At 55.0% G+C, this 26,773-nt stretch overlaps 1 protein-coding gene and 1 long non-coding RNA gene across 8 annotated transcripts; one reads left to right on the top strand and one right to left on the bottom strand.

Moving 5' to 3' along the window:
• Positions 1-867: 867 nt before the first annotated feature.
• LOC118501360 lies at positions 868-2,272 on the bottom strand. The gene is made up of 2 exons (XR_004904000.1): positions 2,188-2,272; positions 868-1,531 (listed from the first exon to the last, which is right to left on the bottom strand). It is a non-coding gene; the product is annotated as an uncharacterized LOC118501360 (long non-coding RNA).
• A 1-nt stretch (position 2,273) lies between these two features.
• SLC43A1 (solute carrier family 43 member 1) lies at positions 2,274-26,421 on the top strand. 7 transcript variants are annotated; one of them, XM_036029451.1, is made up of 16 exons: positions 2,274-2,513; positions 3,831-3,997; positions 12,298-12,475; positions 12,595-12,650; positions 12,781-12,857; positions 15,807-15,899; positions 17,554-17,687; positions 18,599-18,765; positions 19,879-20,025; positions 20,118-20,153; positions 20,339-20,477; positions 22,325-22,466; positions 22,740-22,813; positions 24,491-24,614; positions 25,392-25,554; positions 25,704-25,776. In XM_036029451.1, exons 2-15 carry the CDS (start codon positions 3,844-3,846, stop codon positions 25,524-25,526), a joined length of 1,656 nt encoding a protein of 551 aa, XP_035885344.1. In that variant the 5' UTR covers positions 2,274-2,513; positions 3,831-3,843; the 3' UTR covers positions 25,527-25,554; positions 25,704-25,776. The 7 variants fall into 7 exon arrangements, with proteins under 7 accessions (XP_035885344.1, XP_035885347.1, XP_035885342.1 ...); XM_036029449.1 differs by lacking the exon at positions 25,392-25,554 and having other exon boundaries at positions 2,277-2,513; positions 25,704-26,421; XM_036029450.1 differs by lacking the exons at positions 2,274-2,513; positions 25,392-25,554 and adding an exon at positions 2,657-2,818 and having other exon boundaries at positions 25,704-26,421.
• The last annotated feature ends 352 nt before the right edge of the window (positions 26,422-26,773 follow it).

Raw genomic sequence — 26,773 nt, 5'->3', positions numbered from 1 at the left:
AGATCCCGTGCGATAAGGCCGTTCTCCTCAAACTGCGGGTAGTGTCTGGGGACTCAGAGTCTCTCTCCTTTCCAGTGTCCCCTCCTCCATCCATTACACACGCAAGCCCGGCCGTGTCTGTCCCCTTCCTTAAAAACAAACAGAGCCAAAGAAAACAAGAAAACAAAACCCAAGATCACCTGTCTCACAGCACTGGGAGTCCTTGGCCTCTCAGAGGTCATTCCAAACTGACCTCAGCCTGCTTTTCCAGCTCCGCTTCCCACCACTTTGTTTTATTTGTTTAACAAATGTTTGCCATGCGCTTGTGACACACAAGGTCCCGTGAAAGGTTTACAAACACCTACAATGTGGTTCCTGCCCCGGAGAGACTTATATATCATGGGGAGCGAGGCAGGCAGGTAAACTGATGGATCTAGATCAGAGTGAGTGAGGGCTTCAGCAGAGATTAGAATAGAGAGTGTGGGCGCAGGGTCCCTAAGCCGGTCTAAGAGATCAGGCGAATTCCAGAAAGAGGTCAAACTTGAGCTGAGTTCTAAAGGACGAGGACCTTAGAGATGAAGAAGGGACTCTCTCGTCCCCACAGGAAGAACAGGTGCAAAGGCAAGGAGGTGTGAAACCAGGAGGCTTCACACTTCATTCCACAGGTGCTCACTGAGTGCCTCTTAGATACCAAGTGCTGTTCCAGGAGCTGGAGATACGGCAGTGAACACAGCAGGCCGGGCCCTTGTCCTCAGGGAGCTGACAGTGTACTGGGAGAAAACATGGACCTGTGGGTTGGGGAAGGTTGAGTGTGATGGCCCTGGGGTGTCCGTGGATGCCTGGAGCCCGTGGAAAGCGAAATCTGAGTGGAAAAATGTGTATGTGTGCTCAAGTTCACACATAACATGTTATTTGCTTCTCCAAGGGATCCATGACCATCTTGGGTTAGAACCTTTATTCTCGTGCCCCTGGTGCTAAGCTAAGGAGTTTGGACTTGATCTGGAAGTTCAGGGAGCCGGCAATGAATTTGAAGAACTGAAACCATCAGAGCCGGACCCTGTGCTCTTGCCAGGGAGAACTCCCTGTGCCTTTCCCAAGGCGAGGCCTTAGCTGTCGGTCGCCGTCCTCCTGACCCGGAGGAGTGGCAAGGGCCACTCGAGGAAGACGGAGAGGTCTGAGTCTGCATCCTGCCTCTGCCAACCACGTTCCACCTGCCAGCCACCAGCCTTCTCCGTCTGCGGAAAGTTGTGAGGTTTCAGTGAGACCATGATGTTTTGAGGACTTGATGACAGTGTTTGTTTGGGAGGTGCCTGGTTTACGGTAGTCACTCAGCAAATCTGAGTTCCTCTCTTGGCTTGGTGACGCAGCTGTTCAGAGATGCCCTCTTGCCTGACGTCTTCTTGGAACGCCCTGGGCATTTGCTCACGTGGCCAAGCGGCTCCGTGGCTACCACCAGTGCTGCTTTCGACACACGGCACGCAGCTCAGCTCTCTACTGATTTGCCTTTGTCACCTCATCCATGCGCACGCCCATCCCAGCAGTGACACCTTCCCTTTTACAGATGAGGAAACAGGCCCAGGAAGTTGAGAAATGTATTAGGACTCAATCAGTTAATAAGTGTCTAGAAGCATCCCATCACCAGGCCTTCTGAAAATTATGACAGCAGCAGCAGCAGCAGCAGCAACAATGAGCAACAATGAACATTTTGTATGCCCACTAGGTACCAAGCGCTGTGCTGAGCATTTCACCTGTACCAGAACCCCCAATTCCATCTGCCATTTTCCCGCAGGTAGGCAGGTAGGCAGGTAGGGCTATGCTGTTATTCCAATTTACAGGGGAGGAGCCCAAGGCTCAGACAGGTAAAGCAAGCCGCCCAAGGTAACCCAGGCCAATCAGTTTCCAAACTCAGACCTCCATCTAACTCCGAAGAAATCGGTGTCATTCTGCGTCTTGAAAAACATTACTTCCAGCTGCACAGTTCAAAACCCCACCCAAGCCTGTCCAGCGTCCCGGCCTGTCCGCTCCAGCCAAACCTCTGCTTGTTTTGATCAAGGATAGAGAGGGCGCTGCCGGATTGGTCTGGGGGAGGCGGTGCAGAGGGGGAGAGGTGACGGTGGAAATTTTAGGTGCCGGGGACCAGAGTGCGAGTCACGTGTGTGTGAAACTTGACCTAGGAGGAGGGGAAGGGAAGGGAGCCCCCGCCCCTACCTCAGGGTGCAGCCCCGGACTGGTATAAATACAAGTATCGACGCCGTGCCTCTACTTCGTCCCTGCCCGGCTTCACGGGCCGGTGTCGGCGGGGGGCTCCCAGCTCCGTGACTTGTTCCGAGAGGGCAGAGGGGGTGAGCGCACCCAGGTGCCGGGCTGAGCCCCGGAGGCGGCGGGGGCCCGGCACGCGGAGAAGCGAGGAGCGCTCGTGCTGGTCCCGGCTGGGCCCGCCGGACACGGGACCCCGAGAACGTGCACGCGCCGCTAGGGCGCTGCGCCCCGCAGGCGTCCGCGGCTGCAGGAGGGGCGTTTGCCCGCGACCTGAGGTGAGCAGCGGGGAGCGCTCCGGGGTCCCCGGCCGCGCGTCCGCTGAGAGCCACGGGGGGGGGTCGGCTGCCGCCGACGCTCCCAGACTCGCCAAGAAAAACCCGTTACCTGAGCCCTTGGGGTCTGGCGGCGCCTCGTTCAGTCTCTTCCAGCGCGTCCCGCCCTCCGCTTTGCTTGGCTCCCTCCCAGTCCCCGCTTCCTCTGGGCCCCTTCTGGCCGCACTTCCTCTGCTCCGAGCGACTCCCTTGGGATTGGACGGACCTGCCCGGGCGTCCGGATCTAAAGTCCCGTTTCTCGGATGAAGGTACTGAGGTCCCCGGAGAAGCGACTCGTGCTTTCCTCCCCCCAACCCCTTGCCCTTGCCCTTGCCTGTCCCACTTCTCTCCGCTTGTCCTGGTCTCATCCCGCTGGCCGTTCCCCGCCCCCGCGCCGCCCGGTCCCATCTCCTCCCGCGGTGGCAGCGGCGGTCGAGGCGGGGGGAGCTCGGGCTTCTTTCCTTCCTTTGGTAAACACGCCCGCCAGCCGGCCCATCAGCCGCCACTGCCCTTATAAAGTCAGCGGGCGCCGGACTTCCTGCCGGAGCCGAGCCCCCTCCCCGGGCAGGAGCCGGAGGGCGGTTTCCGAGGCGCGAAGCGTGGGGCTCGGCGCCCTGAGTGAGTGAGGGGCGCCCCAGGGCGCCAAGGGCGCAGTTGGGCCCGCCCTGGGTCTCGGTCCACGTGGCAGCTGTTGGCTTGGACTGAGAGAATGTAGGGACGCGGATCGCCTGGGGTGCGGAGCAGGGGAGGACTAGCTGTCGCCCAGTCCCAGAGGAGACGCGCGATCTTATAGGGGCAACAGGAAGAGGGGTGTCTTAGGCCAGCTGCAGATTTCCCCTTCCTCCTTCCGCTGCTTCTGGGGGGTCCTTCCTAGCGCGGGAGGCCGGATACTGGTCACTGGTGGCTTCAGAGTGCGCTCTGCCTCTTGCTGACCTTTGGGAACTTGGGATAGTGAGGGCTCGGCCCCTGGGAGCGGGGTTCTGAGCGTTCTGTCCGGGGTGGAAGAGCCTGGCAGCGCGCCAGGAAGCTGTTGCGCGCAGACAGGACCTTTCTTGTTTCCGATAGTGGCCTGGCGGGAGCTCAGTGCTGCGCGCGCCCCTGGCACCGCCAGCGCGCCCAGAGCCAGCTCGGCTGTCCCTTCTGAGAAGCTCAGGGATCCATGTGGCCACCCTGAAGGTCCCCTCGTGGGCTGGCTCGAGGGGTTTCAAGAGCCACCACGATGGAGGACCTCACCCAGGGGCCGCTGGGGGGCCCTCCATTCTGCGCTCTGTTCCTGTGCAGGCTCTTGGCCAGCATGGCCCCCACGCTGCAGCAGGCGTACCGGAGGCGCTGGTGGATGGCCTGCACGGCTGTGCTGGAGAATCTCTTCTTCTCTGCCGTACTCCTGGGCTGGGGCTCCCTGCTGATCATGCTCAAGAACGAGGGATTTTATTCCAGCCTGTGCGAAGGTATGCTCAAGAAGGAGCCGGTCGGGCTGGGAGAGAGGAGCGGCAGAGGGGGGATGGTAGCCAGGTGGCTGAGTGCACAGAAAGCAGAGGGCTCCTTAAACTGGAGCACTGGACAGCAAGTTGGCCCGGCTGCTTCCCGAACCCGTTCGAACTTCACCTAGAGAATGGGCGGCTCTCTGCCCACTCTGCCTGGTTCATCTAGTTCAGTTTTCACTGAATGGCCATACCCTGCTGGGCATCCAGCTCCTGGGCTGACGGGCAGAGTCCTAGGTCGTTAGCAGCCTCAGGTCTAGAGCAAGATGGAGACTTGTAGAAGGGGAAGTGCTGCAGCTGCCTGGTGAGGGACTTCTGGCTAGGGCTATTGTAGGCTAAACAGGCACAGCAGAGCCGACGAAGTGGGTTGACCTTAAAGGACCTGCCCTCCTTTTTCAGGACCTTTGAGCCCCCAGGTCTTCAAATCACCCGTTTGTACCAAGTTAAGACTAGCCGTATTTCCTCTAGGTGAGGCATTGTGGATAGTTCCTATTTTCCATTTCCATAACCTTGACTTGGTGTGACTAGAGAGTAGGAATGCTGGCATTCCATTTCTCAGAAAACACAGCTGGAAGGGCATTTTCCTTTTCTGAGAAGGAGGGCTGTGCCTTATGAGGCCAACCGAAGGACCTGGAGGGACGTGGAGTTAGGCCCTTGCCCTCGTTCTCTTCCTCCAGCCTCCACATTGTGAAACAGGCTCTTGGAGGAAGACCAGCTTGGGTTTGAATTCCAGCTTCTACCACTTTACCATCTGGGTGACATCAGTGAGTTCCTTACAACACTGAGAGGTTCAATGGCCTGGTCTGAAAAACGGGAAGAGCCGTAATGTTTATCCCATGGGAGTGCTGTGAGAGTCAGTGGTGCTTCATAAATGTTTGTGTCTTCTTGGCTTTATTTACTTGGTCCCTCAATTCAGTTCCTTCTGGGCACCAGCCTTGACTGTGGGAGAGGGCTGAGGTCTTGGGGTGGCGCAGGGGAGGTCTTGGTCTCTGCTCTGGGCGGCCCAGGCTCTACCAGGGGCCGCTTCCCCCCTGCCATGGTTATCTGTAAGGAAGCAGCAGGTGGCATGGAGTGTGGCATCAGTTACACAATGATGGGGCTGGAAGAGTGGAGACTGGAGCTGACACCTGTCATGGGAAGGCAAGCTGGGCCAGTGGGAGCGGGTCTGGGATGAAGTGATGGGCGTTCCAGGGTAGCTGAGAGAACCAGGCAGAAAGCTAGAAGGGCTTGGCCGAGCCCCACTGGCAAATGGAGGGGGGGGAGCCCAGGTCCCCTTGGAGTTGTTTACCGTGGAGACTGGAGACGACTTGTCCTTATGGCCTTGGTGCCCACCACTGCCAACCTAGCAGCTTCTTCCTGCCTTTGCCACGTTTTTTTTTATAAATCAACTATATTGAAGATGACATCGCATCACACATTTTGATGAGGTTTGACACACTCGTGCACCTCAGGAGCCATCACCATAATCGATACTTAAAACAGACCCATCACCCCCCACAAACTCCTGCTTCTCTTTTGCTGCCCATCCTCCCACCTAAGTTTTTAAAAAATATGGACAAGAGCTTGGGTAAGATATAAGTCACACACCTTACAGTTTACGCACTTAAACTATACAACTTAATAATAGTTACGGGGATATGAAGTACAGCACAGGGAATATAGGCAATAATATTGTAATAACCACGTATGGTGCCACAGAGGTACTAGACAGATCAGGTGGTTTCTTCATAAGGTATACAAATGTCTAATCACTATATTGTGCACCTGAAAGGAGTATAATATTGTTTGCCAACCCTAATGGAAAATTGAAAAATAAAACTTTAAAAATCCTATTAAAAATAAAGAAAGAAATCATCTTTGAAGAAATAGTTGCAGTTGAATAAATATACTTAATGCCTGCCAAGGAAAACAACAACAACCAAAAATAAAGTGTACAACGTAATGGCTTGTGGTCTATTCGGAGACGTGCAACCATCATCACAACCAAGCTGAGCACATTTTCTTTACCCCAAAGGCAACCCTGTGCCCACTAGCAGGACCCACTCTCCTCACGCCCCTCTGCTCCCAAGCACTGGACAACCACTCATCTACCTTTTGTCATAGGTCTGCCTGTTCCGAGCATTCCCTATAAATGGCCTCTCATAGTATGTGGTCTTCGGTGATAGGCTTGTTTCACTTGGCATGATGTTTTCGAGGTTCGTCTCTAATTGTAGCACACGCCGGACTTGGTTTCTTCCCATGATGACTAATACTCCATTGTATGGATCTGCCACGTGTTCCTTATCCTTATCCATTCCTTGGCTGGTGGCCTTGTGGGTTGTTTCCGCCTTTCGGCTTTTAGGAATAATGCTCCTATTTGTGTACAGGTTTTTGTTTGAACATATGCTTTCCTTCCCCTTAGGTGTATGCCTAGGAGTGGAATTGCTGGGCCGTTGGGAAGCTCTTTGTTTAACCCTTTGAGGAATTGCTAGACTGTTTTTCGAAGTGGCTGCAAGAGCTTACATTCCCAGCCAGCGGTGTATGAGGGTTTCAGTTCTCCACATCCTCACCACTTGCCATTACTCATCTTTTTTTATTGTCTCCATTCTAGTGGGCATGAAGCGTTACTGTTTGTGGTTTTGGCCTGCGTTTCCCTGATGGCAAGTGGTGCTGGGGATCTTTTCGTGTGCTTCTTGGTCATGGGCAGATCTTCTTTGGAGAAACATCTATTCAGATCCTTTGCCCATTTGTAATCGCGTCATTTGCCTTCTTATTATTGAGTTGGAAGAGTTCTTGATATTCCAGATACAAGTCCTCTGTAAGATAGTGATTTGCAAAATCTTTCTCCCACTGGGTGTCATCTTCACACTTTCATGGTGTCCTTTGGAGCACACAAGTCTTCAGTATTGGTGAAGTCCAATCTGTGTAGTTTTTCTTTTGCCATTTGTATTCTGGTGTCATGTTTAAGAAACCGTCGCCTGATCGGAGGTCACAAAGACTTACGCCTGTGTTTGCTCCGAGGAGTTTTATAGTTTCAGCGCTTACCTTTAGATCTGTGGCCCAATCAGAGTTAAGTTTTGTATGTGGTGCGAGGTGTCCACCTGGTGTGCTGAGTTGCCCAGAGTGAGTGTGCATCTGAGCCTGGGTATTTGGGGTCACTGGAGGTGACCAAAGTGAACTCTCCTCTTAGTCTCAGAACTCATTTGTCTACTCTCTGAAGGCCCGGCACATGTGTCTCTGCCCTCACCTGTCTCTCATTCAAGGGGCTCCCACCTCAGTCCTTGACATCAGACTGGGGGTGCTGTATCCTATTTGGCCGTAGACCTGCTGCCCTATGAAAAATGCCCATTTTCTGCTCCTCGAAGCTACATTCACTGTGGTCTGAGCCTCTCTCTCTACAGGGTCCTGAGAACACAGAATCAGCCCAGGAATCTGTGTCCCCATGGTGTGTGGAAACAGGCAGCAGCTTCACTTTCAACTCTGCTCTGGGCTGGTTGGCTGATGGGAGCCAGTTACTTAACTTCTTAACACCTCAGCCACTCTAAGCCACCAACACTCCTTATTCCAGGGCTCTTGTGAGAATGAAATGAGAGCAGGATCGCAAAATTCAAGACAACCTGTGGGGGGTTGTTATTCTGTTCTGGACCCTGCTTTGCCAGCATTTGCTGTGTGACCTTGGGCAAGTCACCTACCCTCTCCTGATCTCCATGTCTAAGTCTATACAATGATGTGAGCACAAGATGATGTCATTTAACTGACAGTGGTCCCCAACCTTTTTGGCACCAGGGACCGGTTTCGTGGAAGACAGTTTTTCCATGGGGGGGTGGTCAGGGGGATGGTTTCAGGAAGATCCAAGGGCAGTACATTCACACTCACCCCCTGCTGTGCGGCCTGGTCCCTGATGGGCCCAGACCAGTACCGGTCGGGGACCCCTGCTTTAACAAACGTGGAGCTCATTACTGAGCTCTTCATTAGTGTCGGCTTTGACATTCCCTGGCCACACCCTCTGTCTTCTCGGTGCTTTCTGCTGTTCCTGTGTTGAGGTGTACCCTGTGGTTGACCCACCTGTAGGGGTGTCACAGCCAAAGAGGATTTTGTTGCTCAGAATTTAGGCAGCAGCAGTTCAGTTACGGCTACTTTGTGTCCTGCCTAAGTGCCCAGAGAAGAGAACAATGGCTAAAGTTCATCAAGCAATTACTATTTGCTAGTTAGATCGTCCTCACAACAAGTCTGTGGTGTAAGTGTATGGTGTGATGTGCTATTAACCCCTTGATGGGAGAGAAAACTGAAGCTCAGAGATGCTGAGGAACTTGCCTGAGGTCACACAGCTAATAAATACGAAGCAGAGTGAGGATTCGGTCCTAGCTCTGACTCCGGAACCTTTGCCCTAGACATCTGTCCCTGACCAACTTCAGTTTCGCGTCCTCCTGCAGGAGTCCAGATGTAGACAAGACGGCCCGTTAGAGCCCGGTCCTGTAGGCGCTTTGGAGAAAGTGTCTGTTGGCTGCAGGAAGGTGAAGCAGCAGAGTGGGAAGGGCTTGCTGCCTGGGAGACGAAGAAAACGGGATCATTTTGTGGGTGTTTGTGTGCTCGGCAATCCTCAGAGCCAGCCTCGCAGGGGGCCGCCACCATTATCCGCCTTTCCCAGGTGAGATGCCAGGGCCTCTGGGTTCCGGCGGCACAGCTAGTGAAGCCCGGATCGAGCTCTGCTCTTGACTCCAGAGGCAGAATGCTTAACCTTGACCCCGTTTTTCCAGTGCTTCTCAGACCTAGTCATCTGTAGCTCACCATCATGGTTTTACTAGTTCTGTGTGCCAGAGGTGCTGTTATTTACTAAATACTTCCTTTTAAATCAACCCACTTAAAAAAGTAACTGGCCTTATTTTAAAGTGTACTGTCCTTGGAATCTTGGGTTTGGTGTTACTTACACACATGTACACACATGCATTGCACACACATACTTCTAATACATGCATGTGCATGCATATGTTTTTGGTAGACATTTATATACATATGCATATATAGATTTGTATGTGTATCACATATGTGTGTATGTGTGTGTTTTGGTACCTGTTTAAATAGCTTCCATGTGCCTCCTAAACCCACCGTGAGCACCCCGCCTACTACGCACACCACACTTGGGGAGACACTGTTTTCCCTGGCTCCTGAGCCCAACTTCATTACTGACTTAGTGGGTATGTTTTTCCTGTCCCACTCCCCATGCCTCACTTGACTTGTCTGGAAAAGTGGACCGCTGGGTTACACTTCGAAGACTTCTTCTGTCGTCTTGCCACGGATAGAGGTCTACGAGGTCTTTGCATCCTGACCTGCTTCCCGCTTGCTTCAGAAGTCTGGCTCTCTCCAACCACGCAGAGTGATTAGGTCTCAAGAACTAGCTCGTACTAGTCAAACTCACAAGAGGCTGATCGATAAAGCAGAGAAACGAATGCATTAATTGACCTGGAGCTATTAGCAGCCCACGGGGCTGGAACTCAGCACCAGGGGAAGAATGCCCGCACTTGGCAGCAGGTGCTTGGGCTGGGGCAACTAACCAAGCTGCCCTCTTCAGGACACAGAGGCCCTGCAGTGCAATGGGAAAGCGTTGGCTCTGGGGGTTGTCTTCACTTTCAAGCTGAGCCTGCCTGTAAGAAGCTTCAAGGCTGTAAGTTGCTTTGCTTCTCAGACCCTCATCTATAAAATGGGGTTCATATACTCACTTTTTTATGGTTGTTGTAAGGATTAAATGAAATACTATGTGAGCCCTGGCTGGTGTGACTCAGTGGATTGAGTGCTGGCCTGTGAACCGAAGAGTCACTAGTTCAATTTCCAGTGAGGGCACATGACTGGGTTGTGGGCTAGGTCCCCAGTTGGAGGCTCATGAAAGACAACCACACATTGATGTTTCTCTCCCTCTCTTTCCCTCTTAAAAAAAATAAAGTCATCCCTGGCTGGCGTAGCTCAGTGGATTGAGCTCGGGCTGGGAACCAAAGTGTCCCAGGTTCCATTCCCAGCCAGGGTACATTCCTGGGTTGCAGGCCATAACCCCCAGCAACCCCAGCAACCGCACATTGATGTCTCTCTCTCTCTCTCTCCCTCCCTTCCCCCCCTAAAAATAAATAAATAAAATCTTAATAAATAAATAAATAAATAAAGTCTTAAAAAAATACCACGTGAAAAAGCCTGGCACAAAGTTGGTGTTAATTTGGAGCTAGTGGGACTGGTTGTTGGAGAACGTGCCTTTTCATTGTCAAAGACTCAGGAGCCGGGACAGTGTCAAGTGCCAACAGAGGCCAGCCAGTTAATAATCGGCCAATCAGGGCCGGTGTGAGATGGCTAATGCTGAGAGCTAACAGTGAGGCGAGGACCTGGGTGATTTAGAGAGGGCAAGGACTTGGGGCCGAGTGGACCTGGGCAGGGGGCAGCCTGCACTCGGCCCCAGCAGTGGCCAGGTCTTCTGACTTCTTACAGAGAAGCCAGAATTTTGGGTTTTTATGTGATAACTCCTGATGTTAAACTGGCATTCACTTTCCCAGCCAAGCAGAACGTGTGTGTGTGTGTGTGGGGGGGCCATTGTCGGTCCCCTGTCAGCAGTCTCCAGCCTAAATTACCGTTGCATTTCTTCCTGCTTTACCCACTGCCCCAGCAGAGTGCCTGTCGGCCGTACAGCTGTCCCACCAGTGAGTGCAGACTGAGCAAATGGTTGCCGACAAAGCTGGCGGAGAAACGAACAGTGATTGTAAAAAATCACTAAACTATGGTGTCACCCTGAACCCCAAAAGCTGTGTGGTCTAAGCCCCCAACCGGCTCTCCCAGGGGCCTGAGCACCAGCTTCCTCAGCAGCGGGTACCCACCCATGGGAAACTGACTCCCCGGGGCCCAAGGTGCTTCCTCCCCTGGTCGGCCAGCACTCGTGATCTGAAAGTTCGTGACGTGCTTCCTTACGCTAACGCTCAGATCACCTCACCCTTCTGCCACCTGCAAGCCCTTCAGATAGCTGAAGTCAGGGGTCCTTGTCACCACTGAGAGTAGGTGCTCCCCCCACCCCGGCCCCCTGCGACCAGGCACTACTATCACATCCCCCGTCTCAGCACCCCCGTCTCTCTTTAAAAATCAGCATCCTCTTGTTCATTATCTAATATAAGCCCCAGGAGAGCTGAGAACTTCCTGTCTTATTCACCGTGGGGCCCACCTAGAGAAGAGGCTGACCACATCGTGACTCTCCCGGGGGCAGGGGGACATCGTTTCCCGTTTTCATCAGCTATTTCAGGAGCATCTTCTGTGGGCCCGGCCCTGTGCGTAGGTCCCGTTCACCTTCTCCAGCTGGGTCTCCTAAGGAGCCTGTGGGCTAGGCATTCGCTGCCCCCTCCTACAGGCAAGGGGCCTGAGGCTCAAAGACAGGCCGTTACTTGTCTAAGGCTGCACAGCTAAGCAAGGATGGTGGTGGGAATCCAGGCCCTGGTCTGCCTGCCTTCCAGGTGCCCCTTGAGTTTGCCCTTGGCAGTGATGCCTAAGTAACAAATAGGCAGGGGAGCTGCCACCTCATGGCTCACTGAGCGCTGAATGTAGTGAAATCACCCGCCTTCCCCCACCACAAGCATTACAAGCCTTTTCTCATAACTTGTCACAACTCCAAGCTGGCCGTTTACCTGGAGGGACAAGTCCTGGTGAACTCCTAAAGGGTGTGGGGAGGGCAGTGCCGTGGTCCTGGTTTTGCACCTCAGTTTTAGCATCTGGAGAATGGAGATACTTTATTCGCTGACTCGTGGGGGCTGTATTGGGTTCATTCAGTGGCTGCTGAGAACAATGCCTAGAACATAGTTAAGTGTTCTGTAAATATCGGCAATTATTTTTATCAGAATGTCATTTATGGGGAAAGCTTCCTCTGAGTTTTAAGTGAATTCTTGTTACATCAACTAAGCGTCACTTACTGACTTTGTCCCCAGATTCGGGGGTGCCTCCTGTTGGGGGTCTGCATACCCTGAGCTTGGACATTGAGTGGATCTTACGACTTGGTAAATAATGTGATGTCTATGATCATGTTTGAACTAGTCGAGGCCTCCGATTAGGTGTGTGACTCCCTTTGGGTGAGGTACTAGTTGCTGCCATTTGTGGAGTCCCTTCCCCAGCAGCGTGGACACGACTCTAGGCCGCCCAAGGTCGCCTGGCTGGCAGTAAACCAGAGGCGTGGGACTTGAGCACAGGGCCCCTGGCCCCAGGCCGCTCTCCCCTGTGCCCAGCTGCTCCTGCTGGTATGTGCTGAGCCCTCCCTTCCTCCTCCTCCTCCTCAGTTGAGAACGCCACTAACACCACTCAAGGTGCACAGCTCCAGAGGCCCACCTGTGACGATCAGGAAGAGATGCTCAACCTGGGCTTCACCATCGGCTCCTTCGTGCTCAGCGCCACCACCCTGCCGCTGGGGATCGTCATGGACCGCTTTGGCCCCAGGCTCACCCGCCTGCTTGGCAGGTGAGGTGGTCAGGCCAGGCCTCGGGGAGCTGGAGGGGCAGGGGCAGGTGCTGCAGCGGGAGGGGAGGCTGAGAGTATTCCCGATCACCCGCCCCGCCTTCCCCTGTCAATTTCCACAGCGCCTGCTTTGCTGCATCCTGCACCCTCATGGCCCTGGCCTCTCGGGACACCGAAGGTGAGAGGTCTAGCCTCTTGTGATCCCACGAGAAAGAATGAGTGGGCTGGAGGTGGACGTTTACCCCAGCTTCTGCCTTTGGCCTCCCACAGCTCCCAGATGCCCTCATTCACCCCTTTCCCCTTCCCAGTTCTGTCTCCATTGATATTCCTGGCGCTGTCCCTGAACGGCTTTGGTGGCATCTGCCTAACGTTCTCTTCACTCACGGTGAGTATGACAGGCTCTGGCTTGGCAGCAGGGCACCCAGGGGACGGTGGGGGTAGGAGTGAGTGAAGGTGACAGTGGATAGTGGCCAGTGGACGTGTGTGTCGCGGTCTATTGAGCTCTGTTCTAGGCACCCTGCCTGCAGCCCAAACGGAACTTCCAGGAACTTCCTCAGCTTCCTGGAGCTTGCACGGGGGGTGGGGGAGAGTTGGGGACACAAGCAACCCCCAAACAAGAAAACGAATACGTTTTGTCTGTAGTCGAAAGTGCTGGAAAGTAAAACGAGGTAATGTGATAGTGACAAGGGGAGGGACAGCTCGGGACAGCGGGTGTTTGCCTCATCGTGTACTCGGGGCCTGCCCTTGGGACAGCGTGTGAGAAGGCACAGGTATTCGCGCGCGTGTTTGACTGAAGTGTAGGAAACTGCCGGCACTTGACCGCATTCGACCTACAAAAACGTCCCCGTCACGTGGCTCGACCTCTTACACGTGTGTGTGTGAGTTTTGCTTGTGTTACTTTAAGTGTATATGTTTGCGTATGTGGGTGAGCGAGCATAAGGGTTCAAGGCTTATGAGTGTGTGGCGAGGGGAGCGGTTTCTGGCAGCAGCTGGCTGTTTATCTCCGGATGAGAGCTGCCTGACCACCAAACTGGGTGTTTTTGGCTGCGTTTCCCCTCAGCCCGGGACATTTCACAATTCTCTAAGGAAGCAAATCTCTTCCGCCCCGCTCCCCTTCGTACCCTTTCTCCACTCTGTGCATCTTGGCTCAGGGCCCTAAATCCCTTTTCTGCCGCCCTGCGCAGCGCGGCCGTAGCGGGGATCCTAACCTTGGACCCAGCCCTGGCCCTCCAGCGGGGCTGGCTTTCGGGGGCTCTGCCTGCGGACCTCCCTGCGCTCCTCCCCCGGCCCGGCCACCCGTAATCTCCAGCCAATGGCAGGCCGGCCCCCGGCCCGGCCCACCCCCCCCCCCCCCCCCCCCCCCCCCCCCCCGGGCCTCCGCCTGAGCTCGGATCCCGCCAGGACGGATCCCAGCCAGGACATCTAGTGCTGCCCAGCCTGTGCGGCCAGCTGGGGTTAGCGGGGCTGGCCTTGGGCCGTGCTGGGTGGAGACTGTGCCCTGGGACCCTTGGGTTTGTGGGCGGCGCCAGGGGCCTGGCCGGTCCTGGTCCTGGCACTTTCCCTGGTGGCCATGGCAGTATGCCTTGCGGATACAGGTAGGTGCCAGGGAGTAGGGGTCGGCCTGGCCCCACACCCTTCTCATAGCTACTTGGAGGTTGGTGGGGGACTCCATTCTCTGTGTGTATCCACCTTCCTTTCTGGAGCTATTTGAGGTTGCCTTCTGGGCTTTGGTTTTCCCCTCTGTTGAGAGGGTTTAAGCCTTTAAGGCCCTTCCCAGCTGTGGGATCTATTGACCTGGGGAGGGTGGTGGGGCCAGAGTGGTGTGTGACTTTGTTTTCCCCAGCCCTGAGGGCCTGGCTCAGGCCAGGGAGCAGAACAGGCAGTTAATGCCCTACTGGTAGGAGTTCTGTGACGCAGACACCTGGCTGCCCTGGTCCCACCCTCACCTCCCGAGCCTTTCCCGTGACTGGTCCTGGCTCAGCAGAAACTGTGGACTCGGGCCTTTGGGGCCACCGGCAAGGTCGAGGGGCACCATCTTATTACGGAGCCAGCCAGCCGTGGTCACAGCCTTGGGGTCTGGAATGAACAGAACTAGAATGGCCAGACAGGAAAATGTCATTAACTTGCTCTGTGAACTTGAGTAGATTCTTTTTCCTCTCTGGACTTCAGTTTTCTCATCTGTCAAATGAATTGCATTAAATCATTGTCTCTTTCTTTCCTTTAAAAAAAATTTGGTGTTGCTCAGTGGATTGAGCGCTGGCCTGAGAACCAAAAAGTCGATGGTTTGATTCCCGGTCGGGGCACATCCCTGGGTTGCTGGGCAGGTCCCAGTTGCGGGTGTGGGAGAGGCAACCGATCCATGTAGCTTTTGCACATTGCTCTTTCTCTCTCTCACTCCCTGTCCCCCTCTTTAAAAGTAAATAAAATCTTTAAAAATTTTTTTTCCAATTACAGTTGACATAACAAATTATTTTCCAATTACAGTGGACATATTACATTAGTTTCAGATGTATACCATAGTGATTTGACATTTATATAACTTAGGAAGTAGATTAGTATTTCTTTTTTATTTTGTTTATTTATTTTTATTTTTTATTTTTAAAAAATATTTTATTGCCCTGGCTGGCGTAGCTCAGTGGATTGAGCTCGGGTTGTGAACCAAAGTGTCGCAGGTTCAATTCCCAGCCAGGGTACATGACTGGGTTGCAGGCCATAACCCCCAGCAACTGCACGTTGATGTTTCTCTCTCTCTCTCTAACTCCCTCCCTTCCCTCTCTAAAAAATAAATAAATAAATTTTTTAAAAATTAAAAAAAAATGGAGAAACATTGATCGGTTGCCTCTTGCATGCTTCACAACTGGTGACCTGGCCCGCAGTCCAGGCATGTGCCCTGACTGGGAATCAAACTGGTGACCCTTGGGTTCACAGGCCAGCACTCACCAGCCATATCAGCCAGGGCATGAAGTAGATCAGTGTTTCTTAACCATTCATTTCATGGGTTAAGAGGCATCACAGGATAAAGGGGCTCCATAAGGAACTAACTTGGGAAACCCTGGGGTTAAACAAAATTGACCGTATTTCTCTTGAGGGTGCTTTTGGGGGAATTTTAGATGCTGAAGTGCCTTGGGAGCCTGTGGGAGAGGGTCGGAGCAGTTTCCGACATCGACTTGCCTTAGAACTTCTGTGTGGCGTCTCGTGAGGCTGGTGTTCTTGGGGCTCACTGTGAGGACTCGGGGCTGGATGCTTCCACGTTTCTCAGGTGGGGCTGGGAGAGGGGAGGCCCGCGCGGCTGTCAGGGTCCCCCCACTCACCGGGCACTGTCCTTCTCCCTCAGCTGCCCAACATGTTTGGGAACCTGCGCTCCACCATCATGGCCCTCATGATCGGCTCCTACGCCTCTTCGGCCATCACGTTCCCAGGAATCAAGGTTTGGAACTGCCTGGGGGGACGGTGAGGTCACTGTTTTCTTTTTGTCTTTACACAAGAATTGGGTGGGGCTGGGTGCATAGTGGCTAGTGTCTGGTGACCCAGTTCCTATCAGTCAGAGGTCAGTTCCCTCCACCTCTGGGAAAAGCACAGAGGCATAATGGGAAGAGTTCAGGCACTATTGCCCACTAGAGGGTCTGATTTCTCTTCTCTCCTCTTTTCCTTTACCATTGTCCCAGTCCAGGCCCTCACCCTCTCCCTGGGCCAGTGTAGGCTTTCTCAGCGGGTCCCCTTGCCTGTGATTGTTTCCCTCTACCATCTGCCATTCGCATGACCTACAGAATGATCTTAGATGGAGAACTCACTCACACACCCACTTGCTTTGCCCGCAGAATCAAGTCCAACCTGTTCACATGCATTCAAAGCTCTTGGTTCTCTGCCCTCCCCCAATCTTTCCAGCCACATCTTCTCCCCCGGTCCTGGAGAGGCTGGGTGACTCAGAGGCAAGGTCAGAAAGCTAATCTATGCCAGGCCAGATCCTAGACAGGTCAGCAAGGTGGATCTAGAGTCAGAAGGCCTGAGTTCTGGTTCTGGGCAAGCTTGAGGCCTCGTTTCTCTCTCCGATATCAAATGGTAACAAAGCACCCTTTCCAATGGGCCACAGTATGCCCCTCAGATTCTGCCTTAGGCAGTTAATTTGTTAGTTTAGAAGGCACTTGCCCAGTGTCCCCAAAGGAGTTTGAAAGTGTTCATTGGTGAGGCGGCTGCCAGTTGGTCAGGTAGCAGCAGGCAGGGAAGGTGGTGGCTCTCCCTTCCGTTCAGCTGAGGCAGTGGGGTCTGAGGAGCCAGATCTTATCTCCACTCCTTTGGGATTCCGCCCTTTGAAGTCCTGTCCTGCCCTCAGGGAAGAAAGAGCTCCCAGGAGGAGGACTCGAGCAGCAGCTGCAGTTTTCCTGGGCAGCAGTGGAGCCTGAGGGTGGGGAGGGCAGAGGTCCACAATTCCAGGCAGAGGGTGGCTGGTGGGACGAGAGGAGTGACACCATCCCACACACCTGGCTTCCCCAGCAGAGGGGCTGACACATTGGTACAGAACCCCAGTCAATTCAAAACCTGCTTGTCCTGGGTTAGGAGGCCTTGGGCAGGGCCCTTGCACACTACCCCTCCCCCTCATTGTCGGCACCTGGGAAAGGTGAGATAAGGTTTATCAGCTTGGGTTTACCTTTCCCCCAGGAAACAGGCCAGGAAGGGGCAGGATAAACCTGGCTAGGCCTTGTAAACCTAGAAGCTCACTTCTCCTTTTTTTTGGTACCTGCAATGACAGGACAGTTTTGTGTAAAACAAACATGTATGGAGTCATTGGCAAAGTGTGTCTCTTTTTAAGATAATAATGGAGATTTCAAAGACATTCTGGGCTGTGGGCAGCAGCTTCAGCACCTTGTGGGAACTACTGCCCCCCCCACTCTAGGGTGGAGCAGTGAGAAAGGGATGGAGGGCCGACTCTCTTCTAGGCCTCTCAACTTCTAGGCTTGGCTTCCTCATCTTCAAAGTGGACGCTGGGAATGGGGTAGAAGAGACCTTCTCTGAGGCCTCTGAGCCTGGAGAGGGGGGTCTGGGGCCCGGCGGCCTCCCCATGAGTCTGGCCCCTCCTCCCACAGCTGCTCTGTAATGCTGGTGTGCTCTTTGTGGTCATCATGTTCACCTGGTCGGGCCTGGCCTGCCTCATCTTTCTGAACTGTGCCCTCAACTGGCCCAGCGAGTCCTTTCCCGCTCCTGAGGAAGGCAGCTACACGTGAGTGGCTCTGTGGGGGCGCTGGGTGGAGGGGGGACCTCCCGCCTGCAGAGGGGGGGGGCCAGGGGTGTGGTGGTGCGATGGATAGAGTGAGCTCTGGAGTCAGAGAGACCTGGGTTTGCAAATCACCTGAGCTGTCCAAGCTCCGCTTTCTCATCCTTACCGTGGGCCTGAGTCTGCACACCAAGTGTTTGGAATAGACCTGGTGCATAACAGGAAGTCAAAACATGGTGACTGTTATTGTTATTATTATTATTATTATCCTTTCTTGGTTTGGAGGGCAGGATCAGAGTAGAGGGGACCCCAGCAATAGCCATGAAGGCCCAGGAGGGGACACAAAAGAAATATACCACCCTTTGTGTGTAGCCTGAATGCCAGCTTCTCCCAGCTTCCTGTCAGTTCACCAGGGGATATGTGTGTGTGTGTGCGTGTGTGTGTGTGTGTGTGTGGTGCCCCACAACCAAGCACAAAAGTGCCCATCAAACAGCTGGTATATACTGAGTGCCTCCTAAGTCAGCCATTGTGCTTAGCTCATACCATTCTCATATAGCCCTTAACTCCATCAATAACAAAGGTGTAGGGAGCAAAATGACTTTCCCAAGGTCATACCTTTGAAAGGCGGGTGGGGTTGTGAACCAGGCTTTGTGACTCCAGTTTGAATTCTTAATGCAGCCTCCATGGCAACAGCCCCAGTGGAAAACGACTCTTCTAATCTTCATTTCCTGGGTGCTATGCTGGTCCCTGGGCCAGGCTCTGAGGGACTCGGAAGTGAGCCCTGCACTATGGAGCTCATCAAGGGGCATGTTAGTGCTGGGCACCCCAAGGATGACTGGGGCAGCCCCTGGAGGCAGGGTGTTGAGGGTGGGCTCTGCAGGGCTGGTTCCTATTTGCTCCGGCCTGGCTGCCGGCAGGAAGAAGATTAAGCTTACCGGGCTGGCCCTGGATCACAAGGTGACAGGTGACCGCTTCTACACCCATGTGACCATCGTGGGCCAGCGGCTGAGCCAGAGGAGTCCCAGCGTGGAGGGGGATGACATCTCTCAGGACGCTCCTGGCAGCTCAGAAAACCCTCGTGAGAGTGAGTGTCTGCTCAAGGTGCCAGCCTGGGGGACTGGGGAAGGCGGGTCCACGTGCTCAGCAAGCACTCACGCCCAAGGGCCCATCTCTCCCCTCTTCAGTTTTCACGACACCCCATGATGCAGGCGGGCAATCCCCATTTACAGAATGGGAAGGAGCAGGAATTAGAGCTCAGAGAATTCTGTCAAGTTCAGACTTGGGGGTACTCTACTGGATTCCTGGGGGTGGAGAGGGAATAGGGCAGGGTCTCCAGGTCTGTAAGGCAACTGGTTTCATCAGGGTTCCCTGCAACCTCTGAACCTCTTGCATCAGGTGAGCTGGGTCCTCCAACACCTGGCTGGCCGACGCCCCCTGCTGGCTTCAGGAGGAGTCTCCACCCGCCTTCTGCCTGGGCTACTTCCCAAGGTGTCACTTCAGATGAGCGGCAGGATCACTGGCCTTAGAGTCAGGAGACGGGGGTTTGAGTCCCGCTCCCCACTTACACACCTGACTTGGGTTAGATCACTTAGCCCTGCTCTCGTTTTCCTGTCTCTCAAACCAGCACTGGTAACACCCATCTCCCAGGGAAGCTGAAGTTAGTTGTGAGGACTGAATGAAGCCATGGATGCAGAAGCCCTTTGTAAAATGCAGAACACTGCAGTTATCGGGGGGAATCCCCATTGCTGGTTCTCCCATGGCCGAGTTTTGGGCGTGAGCTGAGTCTGGCTGGCCTGCAGCTCCTGGCCCCGTGAGCTCAGTGGACTCCCTGAGCTGCAGCCTCCCCATCTATAGTATGTGGCAAAGATAGGGCTGTTGTCCAGTTGGATTAAATAGGATAACATGTGCCAAGTGTGCAGCACGTAGTAGCTGTTTAATAAATAGCAGCTAGAGTTATTATTACCACACCAAGCGTATGGTTTTACAGCCAGAGAGCACCTAAAAATGTTCTGTTGAGATAGTTACAGAGCTGGATAAGAACTTGGAAGCCAGTGGGCCTGAACCCTTGCTTTTGAAGAAACCAGTTTCTCTCCATAGTCATATGGTGTCAGAGCCTTCACTGGAACTGCATGGGCTGGGACATTCAGAGGGAAATGGAAGATCTGGGGCTCAGGGGCGCCCCCTGCTGTCTCCCCAGAGTCTGTCCCCTTCTGCAAGAGTCTCTGCTCCCCCATTTTCCTGTGGAGCCTCCTCACCATGGGCATAACCCAGCTGCGCGTCATCTTTTACATGGCTGCAATGAACAAGATGCTGGAGTTCCTCGTGACCGGTGGCCAGGAGCATGGTGAGGTGCTGCTGAGCCCACTGGGGGGGCACAGGAGGGTCCCCCTGGTTGAGCTCCTCTCACCCGGCTTCTCCTCCTGCTACCCCCAACAGAGACGGCCGACCTGAAACAAAGGGCAACGGAGACAGGTAGGGGGGGGCGAAAGCCGGGACCCTGGCCTGCACCCACCCCTCTACTGCCCACTTGGCAGGGAGCCTGGCCCTACCCCGTCACCCCGGGCATTTGGGAGGTCTAAGAATGCGGGGTCCTAGGGAGGCCGTGCGGGCAGTCCCTCCTGCCCGCTCCTGACCCCACTGCCTTCCCGCCCTGCCAGTTGAGTTCTACTCCTCCATCTTTGGGGCCATGCAGCTGCTGTGTCTTCTCACCTGCCCTCTCATCGGCTACATCATGGACTGGCGGATCAAGGACTGCGTAGACACCCCCGCCGAGGGCCTTGCCCTGGGAGACGCCAGGTGAGCCGCACCGGGAAGGGGACAGTGAGTAGACAGACGGTGCTTTTCATTCTCCACGTGCTTCCACGCCCAGCGTCTTATGTCATTCTCCCAAGAGCCCCGAGAGAGCAAGGTACCTCCCTGACTTTACAGTTGGGGAGACTGAGGCCAAAGCAGGGACACGGCCTGCTTGGTCAGCGCAGCTGCTGACTGTGCACGAGGCACTGGCTTACTTAGCCCTGCTGCAGCTCTCTGAGGTAGGAACATCCCCCTCATTTCACAGGTGAGGAAGCTGAGACACAGAAAGGTTCAGCAGCTTACCCAGGGCCACACAGCTTTTAGTTAGTAGCGGACTCCAGAACCTATATGCTCTAAAGACTGGTTGTATTAGTTACCTATTGCTGGATAACAGGTTACCTCCAAACCTGGCATCTTTAAACAAGAAACGTTGATCTCATCGAGTTTCTGGGAGTCAGGAATCTAGGAATGACTTAGCCGAGCGGTTCTCAGCGTCTCTTGGAGTCTGTTCGGGCTGCCATAACGAAGTCCCACAGACTAGGCAGCTTATGGAAAACAAATTTCGTTTTTACAGTTCTGGAGGCTGAAAGCCCGAGGTCAGGGTGTCAGCGTGGTTGAGTGAGGCCCCTCTTCTGGGTTGCGGATTTCCTGTGGTGTCCTCACACGGCAGAAGACCGCTAGGGAGCTCTGTGGGGTCCCTTTCCTAAGGGCACCAATCCTATGATGAGGTCTCTGCTCTCGTGACTTAATCAGCTTCCAGAGGCCCCACCTCCTAATATCGTCATGTTGGGCACTATGATTTCAATGTGTGAATTTTAGGGGGAAAACCAACATTCAGACTCATAAGCTTGCAGGCCAGCTGTCGGCCAGGCCCGCGGTCATCTGAAGGGTTTACTGGGGCTGGAGCGTGTGCTCCTACACTTACTCACATGCTATTGGGCACAGGGCTCCGTGCCCCTACCAGGGCTTCTCCACAGCACTGCCCATGACAGGGCTACTGGCTTCCCCAGAGCAAGGTCTGAGTAGGGGGAGACCAAGACAGAAGCCAGTGTGTCTTTCGTAATGTAATCTCAAAGGTGACCTGCCATCACTCCCGTCACATTCTACTGGTCACACAGAGTCACTCCGGTGCAGTGTGGCAGGGCTCCATGGGGTGTGAATACCAGGAGGCGGGGGTTTTGGGGGCCATTGTTGGCTGGAGACCGCTGTTGGGTCCTGAACTGAGGACTTCTGACTGCGGCATTCTTTGCATTAAGCCAATAGTCCCTGTTTGTCCTTGGAGGCTGGGAGAGGGAGACGAGGAGGGAAGGTGTCTCAGGAGCAATCCAGTGGCCTCCCTCCCCACCAGTGGAGCCCTGGGCCTGGCACCAGCCCTCCTGCTCTGCCCTCTGCTCCTGGTAGCCGGGGTCCACTAGGAGGGCCCTTCTGTCTAGGCCTCGTGCCAGCCCGCCCTCATCCCAACCTACTGAGCCCTCCTGTGGGCCAGTCTTGGAGCCCTGACCCTGCAACAGAGGGGGGCTTCCTGATGAGAGATGGCGTGAGAGCTCCCCATTCTCCACGTTCCTTCCCATCCTCGAGTCTCAGACTTCAGTGTCTCTGGAGTCTCTGTCCACATGCAGATTCCTGGGCCCCGCTCCCAAGAGTCCGAGGTCTGGGCCGGGGCCCTGGACCCTGTATTTCAGGAAGTCCCCCGGTAATGCTGGTGCAGTCGGTGGGGGAGCCGCACCGTGAGAAACCAGGGCTGGAGCAGCAAAGGCACAGCAGAAGGGGGAGGGGCCAGGCTGAGCACCAGAGAGCTTCAGGGGAGATGGAGGCAGCTGCAGTGGCCAGTGACACTCTGTCCTCATCAGGGACGGGGTTGCCACCAAGTCCGCCAGGCCGCGCTACCTCAAGATCCAGAAGCTCACCAACGCCATCAATGCCTTCACCCTGACCAACATTCTGCTTGTGGCTTTTGGCATCACCTGCCTGATCCACAACTTACACCTCCAGGTACCTCTCTCCGCTCTCCCCATTCTCCCTGCCTCCCAGGGACCTCCAAAGGGACCGTTCTGGACTGTTCCCTGGCCCCTGCCTTCCAGGAGACAGGGTTCTCGTGGTCTTCTGGGTCTATTTTCTGGGTTTTCCAGGGAGCGTCTCTGGTTGGTAGGGTTGTGGAGAAGGCCGGCAGGTGCAGGCGGGCCCGGTGAGGCTCCCTCCTCCTGTCACCCACCTGTCCTGCTTTCATCCTGCTCATAACTTCTTCCCTCTCCCTTTTGGTTTCAGTTTGTGACCTTTGTCCTGCACACTGTGATCCGAGGTTTCTACCACTCGGCCTGTGGCGGCCTCTACGCTGCTGTGTGAGTCAGCCTGGGCTGGACTGCCGTCCTGAGCTTTCCCCCTGTCCCCAGAGGATCCCAGAGCAGAGACAGAAGGGCCCTAGGCACCCGTTAAGGCACCCCTCCCAGCCCCGGTAGGCATGCATGTCCTCCCCAGCCTGCCTGTCATGGTGGCATCTCCGAGGATGAGATGGATGGAGTGGGTGGGTGGGGCTCTGAGGCTTTCTGGCCCACTGACCCTTCTGAGCCCCTCTAATGACGGGGAGCTCACTGCCTCCGAGGAAGCCCACCCCACTGCAGGACAAGCGCACTGTCAGAAGGTCTTCCCTCACAGGAAGCTGAAACACTCGGCTTGACGACACCTGGGTCCTACGTCTTGTCTCTGGACTGGTTTTCCCAGGGGCCCCTATCCCCGTGTCAGCCCCGTAGAAACTCCCAGGCTGCAGCCTCCTTTGCCTTTCACTTTCCCTGCTTCCCGTCAAGCGGCTCTGGGTTCCCCTCTTTCTCTTCTGATTCCCACCGCCAGGCGCTGCCGAGGGGCCCCCATGCCTGTGCGATGCAGTGATACAGGACTTTACGGCGGTGGTGGTGGGGTTGTGACCGTTAATGAGCCCGTATAGCCCCGGCAGGTGCACTGTGGGACGCTGGACCGGCACGCCCTGGTGGGAACCTCCCCACGGCCGCCTCAGCGCCGTGTCCTCCTTCCTTGTTTCAGGCCACAGCTGTGCGGTCACTCTTGGTTCTTCACTTCCTCGCGCCCCGCCTCCAGTCCAGCCATCCTGCCCCTCCACGTCCAGTCCTGATGGTCCCCACCCCCAGCCGCTGCCACTCCTGTCCTGGCTGCCCTCGGGCTATTTTTAACCCAAGAGCTGCAGACACCTGTTGGGACATAAGTCTCTTCATGGCACTCCATGGCTTCCCATCTTGTCTCTCACTAAGATAAAAAGCCAAAGGCTTTATTATGGCCTAAAAGGCCCCACAAGATCTGGCCCTGGGACCTCGCTGCCCTCCTCCTTCCCCTCCCCTGCTTGCTCACACGCCCTCCCCCTATGGCCTCATAAACCCCAAGCATGTTCCCTCTTCCCAGAACATTCTTCCCCCAAGGCTCACAGCTGTCTCGCTTTCTCCAGGTCTCTACTTAGCCGCCCTCTTCTCAGACACATAGCCCCCGGCCATCCTGTCTACGACACAGCCCCCTCCGCCCCCTCCCCTGCCTCCCTGCTTAACTTCTCTCCTTGGCTCGTATCACTGGCTAACACATCGTGCCATATCTTGCTTTCTGGCTGACTACCCCCCGCCTCCACGGGAACTGGCTTGGTTCGTGGCTGAATCCCCACATGCCTAGACTGACAGCTGGCACATAGTAGGAGCTCAATATATAGGTGTTAAAAGAATAATGAACATCTCAGTGAGGTTAGGGCTAGCCTTGTCTCCAGTGGAGGAAGTAAGGCTCAGAGAGCTTGAGTTACTTGCTGTTATCACATGGGCAGGAGGTGTCAGAGGCCAGTTTGGTGGCCCTGAAGTCACGGCATACACCCTCCAGCTCGTGAACCGAAGAGCACACACACACAGAGCCTGAGCTCTGAGGCTCTCCCCTGCCTGGCAAGCAGAGGCCAGTGTCCGGGGAGGGGGACGGGGAGGGTGCCGGGCAGGAGAAGGCCACACACCCTTCACGCTCGGCCCCCCTCTCCTTGACAGGTTCCCGTCCAACCACTTTGGGACGCTGACAGGTCTGCAGTCCCTCATCAGCGCCCTGTTTGCCCTGCTCCAGCAGCTGCTCTTCATGGCCATGGTGAAACCCTTGAAAGGGGACCCCTTCTGGGTGAGAACTGGGGGAGACATGGGGGAAGCAGGAGCCCCCTTCCTGGGTGCAGCCCAGGAGTTGGGGATGGTGGGCTGGTATGTGGTAGAGTCCCCCTGCTCCTCTCACCTCAGCCAGGAGGTGCCTTGGAAGTCTCTAATCTGGGGGTTCCTAAGCTGGCTGCCCATCAGAACCCCTTGCAGAGAGTTAAGAATACACATTCTCCAGCGTACTGAATCAGAGGCTCTTGGCCTGGGCCCAGGAGTCTGCTTTTAATAAGCTTCCGGGTGATGTATGAAGTGGCCCAGCCCTGATCTGGTCCAGTTCCACCCAGTTCAGGGACCCTCTCCAGCACCCCTGACAGCAGGGCCCCTCGAGACCCCTCAGTGACAGGTGCCACTCCTGCATGAGGCAGCCACTGGGACTGTTGGAAAGGCTTTTCCTTGCATTGAGCTGAGACCTGCCCCCTGCAAGCTGATCTCCCTGCCCCATGTGCCACAAGAACAAAGATGAAGTGACAGCTACCATTTATGGAGGAGCACACTCTAGGTGCTCAGCACACCATGTGCTTTTTTTATTGCTTCATCTCTGCCATAGCAGCGCCGAGAGGGAGGCACGTAAGGGTCGAGATGACTTGCCCAGAGCAATGCAGAGTGGGACATGGATGGAGTCCTAGCCTGCAGGAGGCCACCGTGCTGGGCCTCCCGAGCCTTCTGTCCTTCAGGCTGTGCACCCCAGCTCCTTTGGCTGCCTGGGAGCCTCTTACCACCCCAAATGATCTCACTGTTGTGTCCTCAGAGGTTCAGGAGCAGCCTGGCCAGGTACTGCCCTTCCTCATGTCCACCTGGAGGGCGCCAGACCCTGTGGGCACTGGGGTTAGCCGGGATTCAAACCAGGCTCTGCTATGTTACAAGGCCGCTCAGCATTAAATGAGATACTACTGGAACAGCGACTAAACACAATAAGTGCTAACTATATTTGTCATCCTGGCCCAGGACCTGGAGCAAAATGGCTGCCTTCTTCTCCCTTTATGGAGGCTGTGGTGGGTCCCTGAGGGAGGTGAGGGAGAATGAGAACGTCCTTGACTCTGTCTCTCTCTTTGCCCTCAAGGTGAATCTGGGCCTCTTGCTCTTCTCACTCCTGGGATTCCTGCTACCTTCCTACCTCTTCTACTACCGTGCTCAGCTCCAGAGGGAGTACGCCACCGACTGGGAAGGCCCACAGAAGGCGCTGCGCAGCTCTGAGGTGACAGCATAGACCTCTGAGGCCAAGGGACCTGGGTGACGGGCCACCAAGGCCTGAACAACCAAAGGGAATGCCTCGTATGGCTTTTCTACCTGTAATCCGCACAGAGCCAGGGGATGTGGATTTATAAATACCAAGAGAAGTTCTATTTTTGTAGGGACTTGCTAAAAGAAAAAAAAAATCCCTAAAAAAATTCCCCCAAAGCAATGCACCCTTGACTGAAGACAGCCCCTGTGGTAGAAGGATGGGGTGTCTTCCTCCTACACTGGAGGAGACCAGGGTGTGGAGCTGCCCTTTCTCTGGGCCCGTAGCCTCCTGGTGCCTCCTGGGGCTTGTGGGATTAGCAAACAAGCCCTGGTTGTGCAAGGCTCAGAGCGTGCATGCAAGTGTGTGCACTTGTGTGTGTGTGTATGAACAAACCTTTCCCTAGAGGAAAGGGGCCTGAGGTGCTGGCTGTGTCCTGGATGGGGTGGGGGGGCGGGGGTGGGGAGTAAGCTCCCTTTCAGGGGTTGGAGGGCAGGTTCCCTCCCTGGTGCTGCTTCTTGCAGATCTCAGAGGAAATAAAAAGGGAAGTGAGAGACTGGCTGGTGTGTGCCTATGTCTTCCCACACCCCCACCCACCCTCTTCACCCAGGTTTTGCTGGGCATTAAGTAGGACGCCCAAGGTGCCAACCTGTCCACCGAGGGCCAGCTGGCTGGCTCCCTTCCCTGTCCTTGGTCATGCCCTGTCCTTAGAGTCTGGATCCAGACCCTGCCCTCTGCTCCTACCCCCACTTCCCAGCAGCTGGGGTACATCCAGGAGGCTGGTCTTTCTCCATACAGGAGTCAGGGCAGGATGCTTTGGAAACAATGGAAGGCTCTCACACTTTCCCACCAAAGCATCCCTGGGGGCCTTGTTGAAACTAACTTTTTGATAGTATGCTAAAACGTCATGC

The sequence above is a fragment of the Phyllostomus discolor genome, chromosome 6 (genome assembly GCF_004126475.2).
Source record: "Phyllostomus discolor isolate MPI-MPIP mPhyDis1 chromosome 6, mPhyDis1.pri.v3, whole genome shotgun sequence".
Taxonomy (NCBI): Eukaryota; Metazoa; Chordata; class Mammalia; order Chiroptera; family Phyllostomidae; genus Phyllostomus; species Phyllostomus discolor.
This window is presented reverse-complemented; position numbering and strand designations above follow the sequence as displayed.

Coding starts and splice junctions, on each gene's coding strand:
- SLC43A1 (XM_028516624.2), top strand. CDS start 3,769: ATGGAGGACCTCACCCAGGGGCCGCTGGGGGGCCCTCCATTCTGCGCT. Junction 15,900..17,553: donor TCACGTTCCCAGGAATCAAG/GTTTGGAACTGC, acceptor CTCCTCCCACAG/CTGCTCTGTAATGCTGGTGT. Junction 20,026..20,117: donor GACCGGTGGCCAGGAGCATG/GTGAGGTGCTGC, acceptor TACCCCCAACAG/AGACGGCCGACCTGAAACAA.